We start from the raw sequence: 18,254 nt of genomic DNA on the forward strand, positions 1-18,254 counted from the left end.
ATTTTGCTCTGAAAAAAGAAAGCAAAAAAATACTAATTTCGAAGAAATTTTCTCCCTTTACGGTTATAAAATGCAATGTATCCATTCATTCTGTCAATAGTTTACAAAAATGCACTTTTATTCGAATATCTTTCGAAAATAGCAGCGAAGTTCCGTAAGAAAAGATAAATAATCTTTTATTTTATTAACTTTTCTTTTTGAAATATTTGGTATTAAAAAACTGTAAATCTGTCATTTTTTATTTCGTAGTTTTTCCGATTTACTTATTTAAGACAATAATAATATTATAAATAGTTTTATGAGCGTTATTTGAATTTAACCAAATTATTTAAAAACTTTTGTTAGCCAATTCATTTGGAGATTTTGACAATAAATAAATATGTCAAAAAAAAAAAAAAAACGAAAATCGGTTAAAATTTTTAAAAAAAAAAAGTATAGGAAAGACTTTTTATTGAAAATGAATTGGATTCAACTTCTAAATGTATGAACTTTAGACTTCTAAATAGCATCATTTTTATGATATAAGAATGCTATTATTTAAAATGAACCATGAAAAAAAATTAAATTTCATTGTTTTGTTTTTTTATTTTGAGTCACGTATTTAAAGATACTCTTGATACCAGATCTTGATTACTTTAAAACGGACGTTAAAATTTGATATTCAAACTTTTTTTTTGTCAAAATGGCATTTTTAAAAAAAAATTTTTGGAGGAAAGTATCATCTAACTACAATAAACCTAGTTTAACTATAAAATCGTACAGCTGTTGGTACAAAAAACGAAGACTGTTTAAAGGCAACTAGAAAAGCACGAATGGCGATAAACAATAAAATTAAGAATAGTAGCTTGATCCAAAGCTCGATTGCTCATCAATATTCAAACCATCTTGCGGATGTTTTATTGATATTTTTTTAAAATGGCATGCATGGAAAGCAGATGCTCTGGAGGCGTTGGTAAAATTATATATATATATATATATATATATATATATATAATTTTGCATTGTATATATATATGCGTTGGTTTACATAATTGAAATGAACTCATTTTCCAGTTCAGTTCAAGCCTGCTCCCCTAAGAGCAAAATCTGAAGTAGATTATCATGTCGCTGTGTCAGCTCGTATGGCATTCTGATATGAACCACTACTTTTTAGCATCGACCCAATTTAAAACTGTACAACATCTGTTATGAGAAAAGAGCTTATCAAAAAGGATTCTTTATACTCATTAATAAAGTGTCGTGAGAAAAATATTGATAAACCGTCTTCATGCGGAGAACACCAAATATTAATTTTTAAAAAAGGGTCCAATTCTCAAACTAGGAATCCATTTTTTTCCCCACATACGTGATTTCTATATTTGAAATCTGCATAACATTATCCTTAAATTATTCTTTAATCGAAAATGCTTATTTGAAAATCCATCATTCTTAAATACAAAATGAAGCATAAAAAATAAAATATTGTTTACTTTGTAATGACATTCATCTCATTTAAAATTCCAAATGGTTATTAATAAAAGTAGAAATGGAAAAAAATTCATTTAAAAAATATGTACAACTAAAATATGGGTCTAGATCAACTGGAATAACGAATCTCAAAATGACTCTAAAGATTATTTTAATATTTCTCCTTTACGCAGATGGTATTAAAGGTACGTGCTCAAACAATCCAAAAGACATTTCTCTCTTTTTACAACTTACGATTTTTGTAGAAATTAATATTTATCGGATACAATTACTTTGTTACGATTTATTTCGCATATAATTTGTAATAAAATAGCGGGAGCATTTCCTGTTCAATCCCAACACGTACGACAGCCTGCGATCAGTCCGTGACCTTAACCATAGGTAAGGCTGGGTCGTCGAGGAATGTGGTAGATCTCTTAACATTGCGTTATCCGAACTTTTAGAATTTACTAGATAATGTGACGAGGTAGATATGTATTTGTATTCCAGGCATACGTGTGCTTTACACGATGGTATTTGAATTATTTGTTTGTTGATATAACTCGAAAAGCGCTCTTGCAAACTATTATAAGGGAATAAGAATACTCGCAGAGTAAGTGATACAAATGTTTCTGAGAAAAATAGGAAGTATTTCATTTGTACTGATTTCTTTTTATCTAGCGTTCATATATATATATATATATATATATATATATATATATATATATATATATATATATATATATAATTTCTTTTATTTTTATTAAAATAGAATGTTTGTATTCTAAAACAAAATAAATGAATCATTTTTCCTTATAATGATTTTTTTATTAGTAGTAAATAACGGAACTACCGGCATTTATTTTTATATTATGTCGTTATTAGTTCCTTTCAAGGCATTCTTAGAATGTTTGTTAAATTTATTTTCTCATGTACGAAGTATGGTAAGAGAAAAATTTGGAACCGCATAAGCTATTTTAAAAAATCGATCTCGAGATTCATTTCGATCGCTCTGAATCCTAATGCATCATTTTGACAGTTCGTCTGTGGTTTGTCTGCTAACACGCTCGCTAACCAAAATCGCAGCAAGCTAGAAGGATGGAGAGTCGACTTTTGGTTTGCACCGTATTAAATTCTCCTCCGAAATGGCAGATTCATATCAATCCATCGAAGAGCGGTTCATCTGCCCACTCATTCGCTAGCACGTGTTAATGCAGAAACACAAAGGGCTCGATGGAAAAATTTTGTTGTATCACTTTATAACCATAAAAAAAAATGGTGGACTGTGAGTATAAATATCAAATTTTGGACCCGTCCATCAAGTGTTTGATTATTTGTCGACTATCAAACTTGTGTATGCAACTGCAACTATCCAAACATCATACAAGATGTATACATGAATACGATATTTACACAAAAATTCGAAGTTTGTATGAAAAGGATAGACGAAAAAAAAATGCTTACTTTAAAATGCATATTCAGTTCGCTTCACTAAGCGATGAAGTTGAACAGCAAACGAGTTGAATTAAGAAAGTATGCAAGCGAGTGTCCAATAGGTTTCATTGGAAAAACTTCTGTCGAAGCAGCTTTTATTTGTTGATTGAAAAGCACATGCGGAGCTTAGCATTCAATTACTTAAAGAACTATACAAACTTACACGCTAAACTGCAAATTTGAGAAGGCATTCCCACTTTCCCATTGAAATGTATGTTACTGCAAAATTTACATAAAAAAAATAGGACAATAAAAGTATTTAAAATACAGGACCGTTATAATCTTCTATAAGCATCTGGGAAACTATTATTTCACCTCTTTTTGGACCGAATCCCTTTTTAATAATTGTTTTGAAAGCAATTAATAAATATTTTGGAATTTATTTTCACGTCATTTTGCATCCGCAGTTTTTGTATTGGACTCAAATATGACTTAAATGAAGAAACTACGATGGCTTTGAAATATTAAATGAGTCATTTGAAAGAAATTATTTAAAATGTTGCAGCTTCTCATGTAACGATAATCAGCTGCTTCTAATGAAGTCACAAATAATGGCACAAATGTATTTGAGAGTTGTTTGCCTTGAAAGCAGATCGTATGTTTGGAATTGCGCATAAATCTGTTTTTGTCCTTTTCCCAAGTTCATTGTTCGTGTCTTCATTTCCAGTCAAATGGTTTCATGGCATCTTTTTTTCAAACATCCATTTATCTAACGATCATTATTAGAGTTTATGTCAGATGGTTTGATTCGTTTTGTGCTTATCAGAGCAAAAATATCTAATGATAAAAGAAGTTTTTTTTTTTAAGATATTAAGTAAATGTCCCTGTTCAGGCTGGTAAACAGAAGAAAATTAGAATTAAAAATATATATGTATATGTATATATATATATACGTTATCGTGAAAAAATCCATAATCTAAAATATCAAAAGGTGGTAATGAATGATGAAATTGTCAATGTTTTATTCAAATTTTATTTGTATTTTCTATCAAGCAAAGAAAATTTTTGTAGAAAGTCAAAATTTTGGTGCATTTTTAAGAGCAAAATAAAAGTAAATGAAAATTATTTTGCACAAAATCATTTTTAGCCTTGGTAATGGACTGTCAGTATCACTTAACTGAAAATTCAGTTAATACGTCAGCGTCCGAGAGATAGAATTATACTTATCATTAAAATTAATTTTCTTTTATTTAAAACAAGTAAAACTCTTTAAAAAAGAGTTTTACTTGTTTTAAGTAAAAGAAAACCACAGTTTTAAATAAAATAAAAACCAATGTTCATTCAAGTTAACGAAGGTGAAACTTCCAAAAATATTGATTCGCATTGAGAAAGCAGCGTAAAGTTTGTCACAAAAAATGCTCTATTGAAGACATGGACATGCTCCAAATTTTTTCATAAGATTTTTTTTTTTTATATAAACTGGATAGCATTTGTAGACGACGACCTACAAAATGCTAAATTTGTTCAAAACACTTTTCAAGAAAGCTATCAAATGTAGCAAGGCTGCTTCTTTGGAAGCAAGTGATCCGTGAGAAAAGATTTTTCAAAATTTTAATTAGATTTTGAATGTAAATGAACCAAAATGTTAACGCTTACATTCAATATTTTTGGAATATGTTAACGCAAGACTTTTGCCTATTTTTACACCATTTTAAAATTTAAAGAATTAGTTTCTCTGTGATACCAGTTTTATTTCTTTGCATTTTTTTTTCTCAAATTTTATTAGCTTTTTAAATGATTTCACGCCAGGTTTTCAGTTTTTCGCTTTCTAATTTAGCGTTTTTGCACATGCATTTTAAGACAATATTAATTTTTCTTTTCGTTTGCATTTTATCGTCGCTATAATTATGAATAAATTTTTAAAAACAATATAAAAACACAAGAATCTAGACTAAAAAAATTTCATGCTAGGTATCGAAGTAGAGAATAGAATCTCATTTAAATTCTTCTGTCGACGTTGTCTGCCAAATTTAATGTGATGGTAACTGCTCTGGAGCTGTTTTTCGTAGTAGTCACGTGTTCCCATTCAACATGTAAGGCTCAACCCACACTTAATTAAAATGAGTGGCACGCTTCAACAAACATCATGTAGCAAGCACCACATTGAGACGCCCTTTATCTAAATCCATTTTGTTGCAAAATAAGATAGAAAAGGAAGTTTTATTTCAAGATTAGATTAGATATGGATTTGTTTCCTGCATAAAATCTTTTCCACGAACATGCTGTTGAGAAATCAGGTTTAGGACGCAACGGCAACGTCGTGATGTTTCGGAGTTTCGCGGTATGACAAAATGGTCACGGGCACCTCCACATCATCATTTAGAATAGTAAATTACAATTTGTAAGTTTAGGGAAAGTTAAATTTAATAGAAACTAGTTTAGACGAACGCATAAAGCTCTAACGTCATGAAATTTGGTAGAATTGCTAAATCAATATTTTTATGATATAATTATTAATATAAAATAACATTTTGATTATTTATGGGGGAAAGATAACTTTAATGGAATTGCCTTGCACGTGCCTTTTACTATGGGGACTGAATTAACTATTTTGATTAGTTATTTTTGAAAAAAAATCCCAGAAATTTCTTGCGTGGAGCTCATCGTAGCTAACAGGAATAACTTTAAAAAACATTAATCCACTAGACTGATCAAAGAGTTAGTAAATTCTCACTCTTTTTTACAGGCGGAAAATTAACGCAAGAATTGTCAATTACAGTTCTGGGTCTTTTTCTAGAGAGGGCTTTTTCTTTCTTGGGCACAGCCGGATCATATGCGGGCATTTGAAGTAACTCGTTATGAAACTGGGGTCATTTTTCGAAGATTTTAATTGTTGTTCTTTTAATAAATTCCGAAACAGGTTCAATTTGGAGGTCATCATGAAGTATTTTCCTTCTGATGTACCAAAGTACATTTAACAATCTTCATGAGATGTTTATTTCGAAAAACTTGTAACTTCTTAATGTTTTGAGCGGAAATGGCCCGCCAAATTTGGGAGCCATGCAATAATATTGATCTTAAAATAGCTTTGTAGAGCAGAAGCTTGAGCCTAATCGAGAGCTTACTCCATGGAGAAATTAAGTTGTTGAGTTTAGCACTCGTTATCGTAGCTTTGGTGTGGGAAGCTTTAATATAATTATTAAAAGATAATTTGACCTCTGAAACTAACCCAAGGTATTTGTTCTCATTTACAACAGGCTGGCCATGTTTAGGACGAAAACAAAGATTGAAATCATTAAAATTCTTGATGAAAATGAATGGAATGAAAGTAAAACTATGAATTTAAATACCATTAAAAATGACAATATTGTACAGGAACGCGAAGGAATCAGCAAGAAATCGCTTTCGATTTCGAGAAGGCATCTTAAACGGTCAATCCATTGAAACATGACGTATAATCAGAATATCACATGGACTTCATACTGGTAAAAATCAGAGATTTTAACTGTCAGATATTCTGGAAAAAAAACTGGTCTCTTTTATTTAAGGCGATTAATGAAGGTTTACGACATCATGAGGTTAAGTCATTTTGTTTAACTTCAGAAAATACAAGATTCCAAAAACGAAATTCATTTTGCTGCAAGAATACATTCGAAACAAATTATATGGCAGAATTCTCCTATAAAGCAGAAAAAAATTCTGTAAAATGCAAATATCTGAAGGAAAATAAACTGTCGCTTTTTTAAAGCAAAAACAGTATCAAAATTTTCAGAATTTCTTCAAGACCTTTGATCACTAAAAGTTGCATACATTTGATTGTCATTCTCTCTTCAACTGCGGAGAATCGGGAATATCCTACTTTTCTGCCCATTGAACAAGAAAATGCCCAACAAGAAAACAGCGGGAGAAACTAGCGGTAGATTTCAGAAAAGGTGTTCAAATGGCATCAATGTCACAAATAATCTTTCCTTTCTTTTTTTTAAATGTTACATTTAAAAAAACTAAAATCTTAATAACGTTATATTTCACTGAGGTAAAAAATACAGAAATATCATTTGATAATGCACAACGTTAAAAAAAAAAAAAAAAAAGTGAAAGAATACCTCTATACAAAAATGGAAAAAATAAAAAAAAAGCAGTAAAATTGCAGTCAACACAGTTTATTACTATTTTTTTATTCATTTAATGTATTTTGGTATTAGATGTCATTTTTGTAATTGTGTTCTGATTACTATTGTTTATTTCTTTAAATATTTATTATTTTGTTTTCATTTAACTTCTTTATTTCATCTAAAGTAATTCTTCTTCGAGGATTCGTTTTGACAACTCAGTGAATTATATGCAATGTATTTGTGGTAAATCCCTCCTGCCTGTTTAACGGTATTTAGCAGAATTAACTACTAAAACTAACTTGAGAAGTTTTTTTCTTTTTCCACTTTGAAATATCTATCAGCTATTTACCCTGATTGCAAGGAGGAAAAATTAATTACCCTCAAGAATAACTTCTGGGCGGAACAAGGAAAAATCGGTCTTGCTCACGGAACTAATGAGGCTCTGCCATGATAATCCCAGAAAGAGAACAAGATTTTTCGTTCGAAACCATTTTCATTTCTGATACGGATGCTGATGACCTTGAAAAATATACAGAAAACGTGATGCTCCCTGCATGTCAATGAGCAGCAGAGACATGCAAAGCGTTCCATTCAGATGACATAAATCATAATTGGTAATCATAAAACAAACTTCGATATGAAATTGCCTCTCGACCGCGATTTCGAGCGTTGTATTTTTTCATCATACTGTTTCATACCATGCTATGCATATGAAAAAGGATTTGGAAAAATTTTAGATTCTGGATATATATTGTTTAACGTTTAATGATACTGTACAAAAAAATGAGATGAAATCCAATTGTGTGGATTTTAATTTAAAAGCTTGTTCCTAACATACGGAGGGAAACAATTACTTTAATTGAACTTAATGATGTAGCAGAAATTCGAAATATGGTTTACGGAAAGATATGAGTCAAAATTTTAGCATTTAAGGTTTTTAAATTAAAAGAAGAATCAGCCAAGAGAACAGAGGAAGATACTTTAAGTAAAGTAAAGCTCAATCAACATTTAATATTCTGATCGTATTTTCTTCCGACAGAGATTCAAAAATCCTATTTTGAAGTAAAATTTTAAAGCGAGAAATTTAAGGACTATGGCCCTTGTTTAAATAGTTATTAAAAGAATTAAGTTAAGATTAAAGGATCCCTAAGGATTAAATAGTTATCAAAAAGATAATCTACCGTTAAGGAAATAAACAAAACTGTAGTGGGACAAAAATTTATATACAGGCCTGTTACATAATGCATGACTATTATTAAAACAAATAATATTTTCATTGCTGTTATTCATTTTTATAAAATATATCTTTTATCAATAGAGAATTTTCTCAAACGTTAGGGCATTATTTTTAAGAAATATATTTCATAATTCTAATTCAAAATAAATCTACAGGCATGAGAAAGTCATTACTCAATTTTTTTATTCCTTTTTTTTCACATTTATGTAAAGCGTACTTAAATCAGAGGGAGTAGGATTTGTCGTAAAAAAAGAATTTAAAAATTCGCATAGACTTCATAATGCTTTAACATTTTTTTCGTTTCCTACAGCGAGCATTAAGATAATGCTCGCACTAAGTTCGCCACATTAATAGGATTCGACAAAGTTGATTTACATATGCTACAAAAAAAAAAGAAAAAAAAAAAAGATCATTGAGAAATATTCCCGTGTGTGTCCTTTTTCGTGGGGCAGAAATGAATTAAAATGCACTTTAAAATTTTCTTTAGGAAGTGCATAGGAACCGCTCTGGCCTGGTGGTAAGGTCTCGACTTCGGAACTGGAGCCGTTCAGGTTCGAGATTCGATTCCATCGAAGAACCGTCGTATAAGCGGGCATGGTACATGTTAAATCCTTCGGGACCAAAGTTCCTCCCGCTGGTACATTGCGGAAATTGGGAGAAAGAGGTGCCAGCTCGGGTGTCGTTCTTATCCTCTAAGCGCGGTTTAACATGACGAGGTCCGTTCCAAAATAGCCCTAGTATTGCTTTTAAAAACAGGACGTTAATATAACTAAACTAAACTGACTTAGGAAGTACATAGATGTTCTTCATCTTGCAAGATACAAACATTCCCAAGTTGTGGATCTAAAACAAACTGCTTTATTTTAGAAATACGGAGAGGTGTTTTTTTTTTCTTTTATTAAAAAAAAGAAAAATATTCGTTACTCGCATTCATTATATTCGCCCTGCTCGCCTCTTCCGTTAAACAATCATTTTCGATTGGGTTTCCAAGTGACCTACCATTCATAATTATATGCTCGCATCCATGATATTGTATTGTGAAGATCCTTTCGATTTTTTTTCCTAAAGATGTTAAAGTGACATTTTGATTTACTTCGAGCAAGCACCTTCACTAGAATGAGTTGAATAATTATGGTTCGTTTCTTTTGTCACGATTTTTAAAATTTCAAAGATTTTACTTTCTTCCATTTTCTGACTGGAAGTGCTTATTATGTATTCAAATTTTGAAAAAGGAAACAAAATTGAAACTCGAAACTTGGTTCTTCTTGTTAAAAATATTTGCGAAAGTTTTTGAATTCAGTTCATTCCCTGCAGCAGATCTCAAGTCATCGGAACTTCCGGTTTGAAAAAATTTCCATAATTAACAAATTTATTTATGAAACAGAAAACTGTCGGTTAATGACAACTGACGAATGAGTCAAAAAATTGTGATGATATATATATATATTAATTAATTTTTAAAACATTAAAAATTAGTATTTTGCAGCATTTTGCAGAAATGAACAAAAACGTCAAATACAATTAAAATGAAAGTAGGAATCTTAGTATAAAAACAACAGTACACACTTTTCAACTGTCAGCTGCATCCATAAATGAAAGAAAAAATATCACTAAAGCGCTACTCGTCGATGGAGTGTTTACTTTTAAGGCAGTAGTCATTAAAAATTCAAATTTATGAAGGTTTGGAATGAACATCACGTTAAAAGACTTTTGAGAAAGGCTTGCCACATCCTTTTACGTGAATGCAGTTTGTTGTTGTTTTCGTTTTTGTCCTTTTCATCATATTATTGTCCGATTATTTAAATTCATGCACCCACAGTGTTGTATGAGCAGAAGGAATGGCCTCGGAATTTCTATGTTCAGCTGAATCATCAGAATGGGAGTGGCAATCCATTCAAATTTAAATACAATTTTTAGTTTCATCTACGAAACAGAAACCAAAGAAATTTTCTTTTATAATAACGAAGTATGGGATTAAAATGAGAGGAAAGTATACCGAGCTCGCCTGTCAAAAAAAAAAAAAAAAAAAACGTTATTTTTATAAAAAAAGAAAACTTTTGCGTACTATAGTTCACTGTCCACAACTATAGTACGATTGAATTTGAAATAAATATCTAAATAAAAACCAAATCCATATGAAAACTAATTATCTATACAAAAAAGCTAGAGTAATGTACTTTTCTTTCGTCCTCGAACAGTCATTATTTTTCACATTTTTAGGTTTGTAAAACCACTCCAAAGAAATAGCGCGCATTACATTACAAAAATAAAATGACCCGTGTGAAATGAAAAGTGAAGCAATTTTAAACGTTTGTTGAATCGTCTAAGGAGCAGCTTTGTTTAAACCGAAAAAGGTAATGGCATTCATGGAAAGAAAATCACTAAAACATTTGCTAGTATTTTTTAAAATAATATTTTGATCATTTGGTATTGAAATCGAAAATGCAATCTGTTTGGATAAATAATGCCAAACGTTGGGCGATATGTCTGACAATAGGAACTGGAAGCAATGTGGCATTTGAGACTTTATTGGATTTGCGTTCACATGGATTTTTTTCATTTCATTCACGCGGACGAAATGCAAACAGACATATTATGAATATTTGCTCTCGTTTCTTACTTGCTCCGTATTCCCAAATTTTTCGTCATTTTCATCAAAATTTCATCATCACTTTTCAGCCATTCATTCATTTTTTCCAGCGTTCATTCGCATACGAATTGCTACTGCTTAACAATCTTCCTTAATAATGGAAATTTAAAGTATAATTTGTGTACAAAGGCGTGCCCCTTCCTGATCATGTGAGAGTGCGTTTTCATTTCGAAAGAGGCGTCTGGAATTCCAAATGAAACTGGAAATCAAACACGGTCATGCAGAAACTGCTCTAGAATCACATTTTATTTTAGAAAGCGATGAGACGCTTCTAAAAATAAATAAGAAAGAAAAAAACGAATGTGTTGCGTATCACTTGTCATGCATATGGAATGAATCATAGAAAGCATACTTAAAATAAAATTTAAAAAATGAATAATCTGAATATGTGGTCTGCCATTTAATGGCTGAATAATCATAAAACTTCATTGCAGTAGGAAAAAAATATATTATTTTGTTTTTCTTGCGGAAGCATTTTTAATGTTCCAATTTCGTGGGTAGTAAAATTAATTTATAGAGTTCAGAGCTTTCCTGGAAATTTTAATTTTCGTGGAATTGCTGAAGATGAGACATTCAGATCTTCACTTTTCCCAAAAACCCCAGCAGTATAAGTCGCAGTTCCTTCATAATTTCCAGGAACCGTTACCTTAGCTGCTTGAAAGCTGTCTGGCACCCAAGAAAAGCGATGCATGTAAGTCTTAAAAGAATCATTTCTGAGAATTTTAATTATATGGTTTAGTAAACCACAAAAAAGTCAGTTTTAAATACTGTTATGTCAGAAACTCATTCCTTTTCAGCAAAGAATATTTTTCACGGTCCACTTATCTAGCACCAAGCTTAATTCAATATTTATCAATCACATCTTCTTATAATTATATACAAACGACTGGTGTGTAATCATATCTTATGATTGCAAATGACTGATTTAAGATTGCAAATTTTTAAGTCTGCTTACAGTAACTTTAGAAATCTTGAGAAATCAGTTGGTTTTATCTTAATGTTTCCTAGTCGGGAGCACCACGAGTATGTGGATAAAAAACTGGTAAGTACTGAAACTCCTCTGGTAAGTATAGCTCTGTTGTGGAGTCCGGTTACTTGCCTCCTAACAGTAGGAGGATCAGGGCCACATCCTTTAAAATTCCATCCCCAGGTTCAGATTCTTGCTATCAACGGCGACGGTCATTCAGATGCATAGGCAGGTGACTCACTTCTGGTTATCCTGACCTTCCCAATATTGCTGAAACATACGCCGATGTTGGTGTGAATTCATTTAAAAGCTCTGTCAAATTTATTGCAGTAACTAAAAAATGTTACTTTGCTTATGCGTCCGGTTTATTAGTGCCTATCGTATTTTTGCATATCTTTGCATTTTTAGTGAATCATATAAAATTATTTAGTCCATTACTCTTTTTGCCATTTTATTTTAAGCCTATTCTCATTCGTATAATATGATAGTCTTCAAGATAAAAATAAAAAATAGCAAAATGTGGTGCAAAATATTTCAGTTCGTGTGTCGTGAGTCAATCTAAAACCGGATTTTACGTTAATGAACTCGATACAATCATTTGTAGTCAATCGACAAATTCATCCTGATTTTAGTAACGGGTGAATTGAACATCGGATTTTGTTCAGCAGTCTCGGTATCCTATTTTATTCGAAAATCTCTTCATAAGTCATTTTATCTGCGCATTTGATTGCTTGAAATGCGTTTCGATCATAATATAAGGACTTTACAGTCGATTATTACTTTTTCCTATTATAGTTAGTTTAATGCATTATTAGATTGATGGCATAACCTTGTCTTTGCATGAATTTTTTTCGCCTAACTGTAAGTAAATGCATTTCCTTTACTTATGGTTCTATGAAATAACGAAATGTAAATTAATTTCAAAGGCATTTATATTCACTGCAAATATGGATTTTAAAATAAAACTTAATGATAAAAATAAAAAATACATATATCGCTAAATCATTACTTAATGATTATAAAGTTCATTAAATCATTAAAATGTAACTAATGAGATTGAATGCGAAAATAAAATAGAGAGACTATCAGATAAGTTTTTTATATTTAAGACTATCCGTACTCGAAATCCACTCTCGTGGCTTTAAAATCTCTGAAAGAAAGAAGGTCTTAAACGATATTAAAAATAAAATATTTAAATACGACAAAGGAATTCAATTACAATGGCTAAAGCCCACAGGGGACAGTTAGGAGACGAACTTCCAAAGCTCGCAATGGAAATATTACACGTGGATTACAATTTATTTTTTTATTACTATTTGAAAACTCAAATGAAGAGAAAAATACTATAGACATTTGGCATATTATTTAGAAGGTAGAATGAAGAGGGATTTTCTGCTATATGATTATTTTTGCATTAATATTCTGCATTCACTTTTTTTGTTAGTCTTGGTAGATTCTTTCAATATATATATTTTTTTTTAATTTCTCTGAATGTTGGCATGGATATCGCAGTTTTGCGATTCTATGTTTTAAATGTATTGTAACATGCATGCTTTGGGAATCTTCCCTGCCAGCCTTCATGCACCGCGCACCATTTTGAATAGGTGAAACCGATGAAAGTGATGTATTGTAAATTAAAGTTGTATTATATCGTTTAATGATTTCAAATTTGTTTGACTTGCTGTTTACCGGGAGGATAAAAGCAGTAAATCTTAATATAAACCTACAGTTTGAAATGTCAACTTCAACTAAAGAGCTGCTTCAAATCTAGGATGTATTTAAGTTAAAGGAAGTTCAAAGAATCTCTCTTATACTCAATTTTACCATCAAAAGAACAAATGAAAACTAAATCTTTTTTTTTTTTTTTTCATTCGGGGAAAGTTGCCTTTTATTACAGATCAACAACACATTTTGCACATTTTACTGAGCAATCAAAACATTTTTAAAAACAAGTAGGAAAACCTAACTTATTGGGGGAGGGAGGGGGAATTGAAAATATCGTTTGCCTATTCGAATTGTGCATTGGCAATGAAAAAATATGTAACAGCAGTTACATTGCTTTAAAATATTGGGTTGGCTATCTAAAAAACCGGTCCCTATATTTACTCCCAGATATCAAACTAGATAAGAAGGGAAGAAAAGCAAAATTGGAACATTGATTTCTTGAAATTAAACAAAGAACTATTATTCTGCTAGGGAACGTTTTTTTAAAAATATTATTTGCATTAAAAATGTCAACAAAATGAGACATGAACGTTACGATGACATCATTAGATCAAAAGCTAATTTTTAAAAAGCTTAGGAAAAACATTTTTAACTTGAACGAATTTTTTGGAATTCCACTGAGGTAAGTGCTATACAGAAAGAATACCAGGTAAAGATTTCAGATAATAATATCTGCATTATTTTTTATTATAAGAATAGATAAATAAATAAAAGACAGCAGAATCTAAAAAGATTTATATGTAATTTTCTGTCTCGAACAAAAAATGATTATACTTTTAAGTGCCATTCTATAATTTCAGGTAATATTAATCTAGTCTATTTTCACACACACAAAATAAAAAGTGGAAAGTAGATTTAAAATGAATGTTTTATTTTAATTATTATGCCTTAATATTTGTTCCGTTGGTCTAGATTATATCTCGCGAGCATTTCTATTTAAGAGCCCAGCTGTTCAACTGATTTGTTTCATTTCATGGATTTCTTACACATTGTATATTTCACGATTGCCTTACCAAATTAATTTGAAATTTCAAATTGCAATAGACATTTAAGCCCTGTTTCTTCAATAATTTTGCACTTACTGTTTTCTACACGAACTTTCGAATCGAATCAAGTCTATTCGTTTCATCAACATCAAAATTGCATATGATAGGCGCTGACCCTCTCCCTCCCCCCCATCTTGATGCAAAATATCTTTTTGGTCTATCTGTGGATGAAAAGCATGCGTTTAAATATTTGTATAAACAATGAAAATGGTTTGAATATCGTTTCAGCTAAAGAAAATGTTGATATAAATTATTTGTCGAGTTAGTTGGGGAAAATGATTAAAATTAGAAGAACTGAACAATGCCTGTGTTGGGTATTGTTCAATTAGCATTAAAGAGATGACTTTTTGAATTTTAAGTTGGTATTAGAATAATTTTTGTAGAATAACAACTTCATCTACGAAATACGTCAACACATGCGCCATTTTTATGCCATTAAAGTTCTAACTGAATTTTAAAAAAGCATGCCCAAGTACACATTTTGCCATCTAAATGTTAAATTATCGTCTGCTAGTATGATAATTCAACAGTCTGTTCTGTACGTCACCAAAAATTTCGTATTCATTTTTTAAAATTAAAATTGTAAATGTCTAAAAACATTGTAAATGATAAAAGGGTCGAGTGGGCCAGAAATAAAAAGAAAACAACTGTCAATATGTAAATAATATAATTTGATTTAAATAGTGATTATGAATTTTTTAAATGCTTTTAAAACGCTTTAAGTTTTAGAAAAATATTGAAAAAAAGCTGCTTTGAAAATTTATTTTAACATATTTTCCATGAAAAAAATATCACCGAATCTTAATTAAAAATATCGTAAATTAATTATATTCTCTCAGTTTTTCTTAGAATTGATTTTTTTTATAAATTGCATTACATTAGTTTCATCCTTATTATTTTATTTCTAGCAAATTTAAAAATGAAATTTTCTTTAATATATGGCCAACAACTGACAAAGAGCTGTGAGTTAATGAATAATTTCTTAAACATCCTGCCTGTGTAAAAAATTCTGCCAACCCACGGTATTTAGCAGACTGTGATGTCTTTTGGATGGCCAACAGAACAATTTCTCCGGAACTCCATTTGCTGTACCTCAATGCTTAACTAAAGTGCAGCAGCTGAGTTTCTTTATTTCGGTCTGATTGTATTGCTTTGAGCATTTCCAAGTGATCACAGTACGAGGATTATCGCCATCTACGAGCATCAAGGCTTAATCGGGTTCATCACCTACATACACTCCGTCACAGGCGACACACTTCGACAAGAAATCTTCGCACACACACACACACACACAAAAAAAGCTTGGAGAATGAGCGAGACCATAACAGACACACTAAATTAACCCTAAAAAAGAGAGCGCCGGATTTCTCCATTAGTGGGAACTTTTCTTTTTGCCCCGATTACTTCGGTAATTGGGGATTTCTCTCTCTCCGAGAGCGGGAAATATGCAAGTGTCATAAAAGTTTCGCCGAAATGGGAGCGTATCTGAAATGGAAATGAAGAAGATGAATCGTCGAACTTGATCTGATTTTCCTCATCAATAGCACGCATGCCACGCGAATTTTTGCTCCACTGCTCAGGTAGATGCTTCTTAACCGTTTCACGTTCGAGGCACCTCAGAAATCTCTTCTGACACGAACTGTACGGAAAATAATATTAGCTTTAGGCATTTGAAAAAGAATTCCATTATTATTACACTAAGCAAAACATAACTGCGCGTAGAAAAATAAATCAGATTATGAATACTCTCTTTACATATTTGCGCATGCTCAGAATACATTTTGTTGCTTTTGTGATGATAAGGCACAGCTTGATAAAAGTAAAAATTATTTCAATTCTATAAGCAACTTTGCCGTGGCAATTGCTACACGAAGTCTGCATATCCACTTACGAATTTCTCTTTCAATTATTTAATATTTCCACCTCGATTGTGGAATTTTAAAACAGTGTTTATGATGATACCACGGATGATAATGGTTTTTGATTAGATGATCAAAACTATCCGTGATGTGATCTATTCATGAAATCTGTCCTACTTAGTAATATTTCTAAGCAGTTGTTTTTATTCCAAAATGAAGCGGGTTGATGAGGAGAAAGCATGAAAGCATATATAAATTTCAAACCAACGTTTATTCACTAGTGAGATTATAATGTTACGATAGCATTTATATTTGGTGTTTGCTTCATCGCGAATTTATAACCCTGTCGAATCGTCAGAAATATTGTACAGATACCGAAAAAAATGCGTAAGAATTGTTTTAGTGCTTAAATTGTTGGGTTCGCCATTTAATTTAGTTATATTAACATCCCGTCTTAAAGCAACACTAGGGCTATTTCGGGACGGAGCTCGTACCTTTGAACCAGGGTCAGATGACGAGGAAGACATCTCAGCTGGCACTTCCTTCTCCAAACTTTCAAACTACGCTGGCAGGAGAACGGGCTGACCATTTAAAATAAGCTTACACACAATAAGGGAGGAAAGGGAAGAAAGGCTGAAGCGCTGGTTTTTCGCTTTTGAATAGAAGGCTTAATAGGAGAGCAAACTTTTAAATAAAAAGTTAAGGTATTTAGAAAAGGAACTACAAATGAGTCGCCGAATTTTAATGAACTCATTTGGGTCAGAGAAAAATTCTTTTAAAACGATTAAATTTTGAAAAAAGGATCTTTTTTTCTTTATTTGTGCTCTTAATGTCATGTCAGTAAATCTTATGCAGAAAGATATAAATACCTGGAAAAATTTTCAGATCGAGATTTACATAATTCTTCATAAAATTCAACTTTGCAGGGAAAAAAAAAAAGGCAGCGCAGCCAAGAAATGTCCTCAGCATTTTTCTGTATCTCGATTTCGAGGACCAAAAAAGGAGCGATTCCAAATACACTTTTCTATAATTCAGTATGATATCACAGCTGTCGATTTTTGATTTTAAAAAAATAGATAAAATTAAATTTGATTAAAAAAACCCTTATTTTATGTTCATTGATTCCCGGAAAATATTCAAGTGGTTAATCATAAATAAGAAGCACTATTCTTTGTAATGAGTAGAAATTTTAATTTAATCCCCTTTTACGGTTTTTAAAATGAACTATAATGAAGAATCTATTTTGCCGAATCGAAAACATTCAAAATAAGAGAATTTTCTAATTTCTCAAATATGTTTATATTATAGAAAAATTAAAGCTACATGGAAATTTATTGCGTTTAAATATATATATAAAAGTATTGTTATTCTACTTTTGGGGACGAAATCCAAGAAATAAAAACAATAATTACAAAATGTATTTAAATATTAAATATTAAAAGTAAATATATTTAATGATATTCATAAAATGAAGCAATATAAAGTACTTTTTAGAATCTCTCTCTATAAGAAAAATATCGTTTTTCTCTTTTCCTAATATCTTAGATAACCATTCATTTATTCTACTTTTAGCATTATGCAAATAGTTGCAGAATTTTAATGTGTTCCCAAAGCAACCATGTGAGGAACTTCCATTAACAGTTGTTTCTTGAACTTCGAGGTGCGCGCTCTCGTAAAAACACAAGGTGAGTTCGAAAACAGCGAGAGAAGATGACAATAATTTTTGAATTTAACAATTAAAGACAGAAATAAAAAAAACACGGAGCTATAAAACCTCA

General features: G+C 31.0%; 1 protein-coding gene across 2 annotated transcripts in view; it reads left to right on the plus strand.

Annotated features, from left to right (window-relative positions):
- The window catches only part of LOC129987725 (myb-like protein AA), a 47,905-nt gene that overhangs the window by 10,261 nt on the left and 19,390 nt on the right, over positions 1-18,254 (plus strand). Inside the window, exon 1 of one of the 2 annotated variants that reach the window (XM_056095672.1) lies at positions 11,493-11,570. The exons of the other annotated variant lie outside the window; for it this stretch is intronic. Within the exon in view, the coding sequence (XP_055951647.1) occupies positions 11,565-11,570 (6 nt within the window). The 5' untranslated portion in view covers positions 11,493-11,564. Of the gene's footprint in view, positions 1-11,492; positions 11,571-18,254 lie in introns of those variants that run through there. 2 annotated transcript variants of the gene reach the window in all.

Source organism: Argiope bruennichi, chromosome 10 (assembly GCF_947563725.1).
Source record: "Argiope bruennichi chromosome 10, qqArgBrue1.1, whole genome shotgun sequence".
In the NCBI taxonomy this organism is placed as follows: Eukaryota; Metazoa; Arthropoda; class Arachnida; order Araneae; family Araneidae; genus Argiope; species Argiope bruennichi.